The following is a 5,307-nucleotide window of genomic DNA, read 5'->3' on the forward strand; positions in this document are numbered from 1 at the left end:
TTGGAGCGTAAACCAAAAATATAGACACGCGGATTTGGTTCAATTCAAACTGTTCAAAGGGGTGACTGCGTTCTCACTTCTCCATTTTTGTTAAAAGCATGTCACTTGGACCTTTCTGTTTTAAGCTTTTGTTAAACCTGTTTAAAAGTAATAAATTTAATGTTAATAATTTTTTTTTAACAAACATCAAATATCTTTCTTTTAATAAAAACAAAAAAAAAATATCTTCCTTTTAATCTTTATTTATAAATATTTCAATTGTGTCAATTCATATTTGACATTTTTCTCTCTTACACAATGAAAGAAAATATTTGATTCTAAATATACACTATTGAAGTATCTAAAAATTATATATATATATATATATATATATATATATATTCATAAGTTATTTAATAAATTGAATAATATATTTTAAAGAGTAAATTCACAAATTAGTTTCTTAAAGTTATACTTTACCTAAAAAAATTGTGTTGAATAATTTAATTTTTAAATATGTTAACTTATATACAAGTCGTTAAAAAATTAATTAATCTTTAAAAGCATTACAGTGTATAATATAGCTCCCAAATATGTTAATTTTATTATTATTTTACATGAATTTTTGAAAATAAAATAAATTTTAAGTAAATTAACACATTTAAAAAATTAGATTATATAAAGCTGTTTTTTAAAAACAAATAAATAAAACATTGTTAAAGATTAAATTATATATTTCTCTATTCTAACACTTAATTGCAATTAGCATGCTTAAAACAAATTCATTTGTTGAAAACTAAGTTAAATTTATTATAAATTTATATTTATAATATATGGTTAATGAAAATTGGTCTAATTGGTAAGTATTTAATTTATATTTCATAAAAATGCGAGCTTAAATTTTGTTGTCTATGTGAAGACTCAACTCAACAAAACCTTTTTGTACTAAAAAATAGTACATAATAATATACTTTATATAGCATTCTTACTTTTATTTTAAAATTTTAAGATAATTAAAATTATAAATATGTATCTGTATAGGATCGGAATGGAATTCGTCTAAATATACTCTTAAATAATTCATTAAGCCGGTAATGCTGCGTTTCCATTAGATCTATCTGTTGTGTGATCTATTAATTTCACGTAAGCTAAATCTCGTTCGTATTTAATCTTTGTACCTCTTCATGCATGCACTGCATCTTGTTTGATTTTTGTTTGATATATGTTTTAATAGATGTTTGCATCGTCGATTTCAACTGACTTTGACGTGAAACGAATAATTATTTTAGTAAAACACTTACAAGTTTGAAAGATTTCCATAACACCCTTTGTTTAAAGAGTGCTGCTGTTTGATACAAAAGATAATATACGATATTGGTACAAATGAATACTTCTGTGTTTTATCGGTTAAACATTAAACTATTAAAATTTAAAATAAGATTTACTAGACTGGAATCATGTAATCGTAGTTTAAAACAGTTTTCGTGATTTTCGTACTAATAAGCATTATTGTTGTATAAATCCTCTATTCTGACTTTTTTTAATATGCTATAAGGCAACATGGGATAAATAAGCCATATAGGACGTAAGTGGGAATCTCAAACTCAGGTTAGAATAATTACTCAATCACAATTAACAATTGTACTCATGATCAGCACTACATTGTGTGCCTTATATTAATCTATTCTCACAAGCTAGGCATCGCTTCAATATTCTAATTAATTAGGGGGTTAAGAATCATACTCACATGAGTAACTATGATCTGTCCTCCCACAACTATACTATTCACTAAAGAGTATGTACGTAGCATATATATGTGGCAATCACTGAATTAGTTTGAGTTAAATTAAATAGCCACACCATAGACCGATCAATGACGTGAAACCTCTATATATAGGTAGCATTGCGATATTCGATGTGGCAATTATTGCTACAAATTAAGTCATAATTCACATTCGTAAGATGTTATGAAGATACACTTAATTACAACACTCAAACTGCATGCGTTCTACATATATCTATTTTTAGTATGAAAAGAAACAACTATTTTTAAGTCCTATGGCTCTGCCTTTGTGACACATAAAAAACTATGATATAAAGCAAACCTATATTATATATATCTAAGGCCATTATCCAGGTAGCTGCTAGCAAGAACATGGTGCAAAATTGCGAGCTTGGATATATCTATGCCATTAATTATTTTACTATATCGATCTCAATTTCTAGGCTCATGATTATTAATGGGTGGCCTGTGGGTTGGTCTTCCTTTATAATCCTTATATATCAGGTTTGCAATTTCTTTTGCAGCCTCAACAAGCCTTTGGGTCTCATCTTTCTGAGCAGTTCCTTCAAGTTCTTCAGTCCCTAAGCTGGATTTAATTGACATGGCATTGCAATCTCGTGAACACTTGGTGTTTTTGCTGGTGGGAATACTCCTTGGAATTACAAACTTGGTGTGTTTCAAATATTCCTTTGGTCCCATTTTCACTAGCTTCTGTGTGAATTTAAACTAGCTAGGTCAGCAATGAATATGTATAAAATATATAGGCTAGTTTAGGAAATTGCTGCACATTAATTCACGTGTTTTGTAAGTTGGGAAATGACGAATGTGTATAAAATATATATGGGAGCCTAGCTTCCTAAAGTTATGCAGCATGAATATGCATAATTATTATAATATGTGTGTGTATGGAAGCTAGGCTAATAAAAGTACATTGGTTTTGTAAGGACTCTAGGGTGGGAAATTAATGCGTACGTAATTCAACATATTTTGAAAAAATAATTATTCATTTTTTTATAAATTTGAAAAATATTAAAATAATGAATTGTTCCTTTTAAAAATAATTCTAAACATGTTAATCTCTCTTGAAAGTTGGGGGAAAACTAAAAAATCCTATATTTTTGTGAAAGTGAAACTCTACAGCTTATATAATTATATATGATATGGTGTTAAACTTTGCTACACACACATATATATATACTCTATTTAAAGAGAGAGAGAGATCAGCAGCAAATAGAACCTGGTGATCATTCCTCAGTTGTTGTGATTTTCCAAAGGACTTCTTCAAACCATCATTCTCCTCGCCTGCCGTTTGGAAACAGACATATATATGAGTAGCCATAGGAACAATTTCTTTCATAAGTAAAACTTAATTAAAGACAATTTGATGTGAATAAAATGGATTCATGGATAGGATGCTAGCACAAATATTGAAATTTTTTCTTAACAAAAACACAACGATGCCGGCCTTTAAAGTTTAGGAAATTGCTGCACATTAATTCACATAAATTAAAGTAAATATACATGAAATCTACAAACAAGTTTCCACTCCAAGACTAGTGATGATCGAATGCTAGCTAGCAGACTCACTCACAAGGGGTTTCAATGCTTTTCACTTAGTTATGTTTTGGAAGGTGATGCCTGGGTCCATGATAATCATCAGTGAAAGCTACAAAACCATCCATTTTGAGCTTTCTTGGTTTAATACTTTTCTCCCCTCTACATTTTACTATTTTATGATCTCCCTCCCTTTGATCAAAGTCACATATTCCATCAAAATAGGTTGCACCTGAAATCTTTGAAGTCCCTCTTCCATCTTCTCCTTTTCCATTTTTAGAATCAACACTTGGCACTTCATGTGTGCTAAACTTGTTTCCCCCAAGCCCTAGGTTCCGCATGTAACCAGCTCCAGTTCTCTCAAATGGTTCCTATTCCACAACACATAATCATTATACATGGTGAAATTAATCAACAACATGAAGGAACATAAATAGTACAGTTAGTGCAATTGATCATATATATTCATATATATACCTTTTGAGCAGACACCTCAGGCTTATTATTATTCCCTTCCTTACCTGAAATTCCATTTGTGGTAATCAGATCATAAAATTTTTTGCTTGATCTTCAATTTTTGGTAACTAAATGATTAAATGGATAATATTATTTTACCTGCTTGAACAACTCTTGCTGATGAGTCACCTTGGACAGTCATGACCAAGAGACATCCTAGTAAAAGGCTTGAGGGCACTGTGATCTTCATCTGAGTGTTTCTTCTTCTCACGGATTTGTGTTTTTCTTTTGTTTAACAATTGAAAGAGAGAAAGCAAAACTGGTTTTATAGAGGGTCCAAAGTTCAGACCAAGTCAAAGCTAGGGTTCCGACCTCTGTTCTTTTAATTACTATATTATTCCTTGATAAGTTAAAAACTTAGGAAAGCTCATAATCAGATTAATAAATTAATAAAAAATCAATTGCTTAAAGTAAGAATAATTTATTGTTAAAAAAAGGTGAACTCAATCTCAAGTTTGAATGGTTTTGTGGACTGAAGCTGAGCAAGCAGTCATAAAAAGTCATAATCTGGTCTTGATCATTTGCATATTGATCTCATGCATGATAAACAACATACAGGTATATAAGTATAATTAATAAACGAATTTCTCTTAAATATATAAACTTGAACTGTATTAGAAAAAAAAGAAAGAAAAATAGACCATACGCAAATTTAAAAGAAAACTTTGTCACATCCACAAATTAATATTTTCTATTTATATATGTTAACTTGTTCCATATACGTTAAGTTACCTATTTAACAATCTTTTGTGCCAGAAGTCCATCAAAAAATTCTTAAGAATAAAGTTATTTTTTTAGCAAAAGAATGGAATCAACTATTTATTTTTGTTTTGCATAAATTTTTTTATTCAAACAAATGTTTACAAGTTTTTTTACTAAAAAAATATTAAATGAGTACAAGAAATACTCAAAGATTTTAAGACACAGAAGGATAAAATATTATAACTATTCCAATACAAAATCCTTAGAAATATTAAAGAAAACAATCCATAAGATATGGTGTGATACACAATATCATGACCATAATCTCTTTTTAACTTAGAAAGGAACTAGTGACTTTTCAAGTCAAAGTGACTGTGCTTGATTTTGATTGACTACGTGCAAGCTAACTAAGCTTATTATTATTGATTATTATTGATTAAAATTTATTAAAAATGATATAAATCTTACTTTTTTTTATTCTTAATTTAATATTTTTTTATATTTTTATATTTTTATATTTTTTAATAAATTTTAATTAATAACAAAAATTTGTTAAAAAAAGTATATTAAATAATTTGTTGCTGAAATTTTTTGTTGTACTAATTATTATTGCTATGGAAACCAATCGATATTACATGTAAAAAAAACAATTGAATTATTTCATGAGAAAATAGTTGGTTTTAGTTGAATAGATAGGATTACTGTAAGTTGTAGGTTGTAGCTCTTTGGAAAGATTATAATTTAGACAAAACGGTCATGGCCAAGAAAAATTA

The 5,307-nt window shown here is 28.3% G+C and overlaps 1 protein-coding gene across 1 annotated transcript; it reads right to left on the reverse strand.

Annotated features, from left to right (window-relative positions):
* Positions 1-1,913: 1,913 nt before the first annotated feature.
* On the reverse strand, positions 1,914-3,974 carry LOC113862556. The gene is made up of 5 exons (XM_027495636.1): positions 3,932-3,974; positions 3,794-3,837; positions 3,549-3,687; positions 3,000-3,064; positions 1,914-2,473 (listed from the first exon to the last, which is right to left on the reverse strand). The coding sequence occupies exons 1-5, from the start codon at positions 3,972-3,974 to the stop codon at positions 2,195-2,197; spliced, it is 570 nt and encodes a 189-aa protein (XP_027351437.1). The 3' UTR covers positions 1,914-2,194.
* Positions 3,975-5,307: the final 1,333 nt, after the last annotated feature.

The sequence above is a fragment of the Abrus precatorius genome, unplaced genomic scaffold (genome assembly GCF_003935025.1).
Source record: "Abrus precatorius isolate BTA unplaced genomic scaffold, Abrus_2018 Scaffold3, whole genome shotgun sequence".
NCBI classification, from domain to species: Eukaryota; Viridiplantae; Streptophyta; class Magnoliopsida; order Fabales; family Fabaceae; genus Abrus; species Abrus precatorius.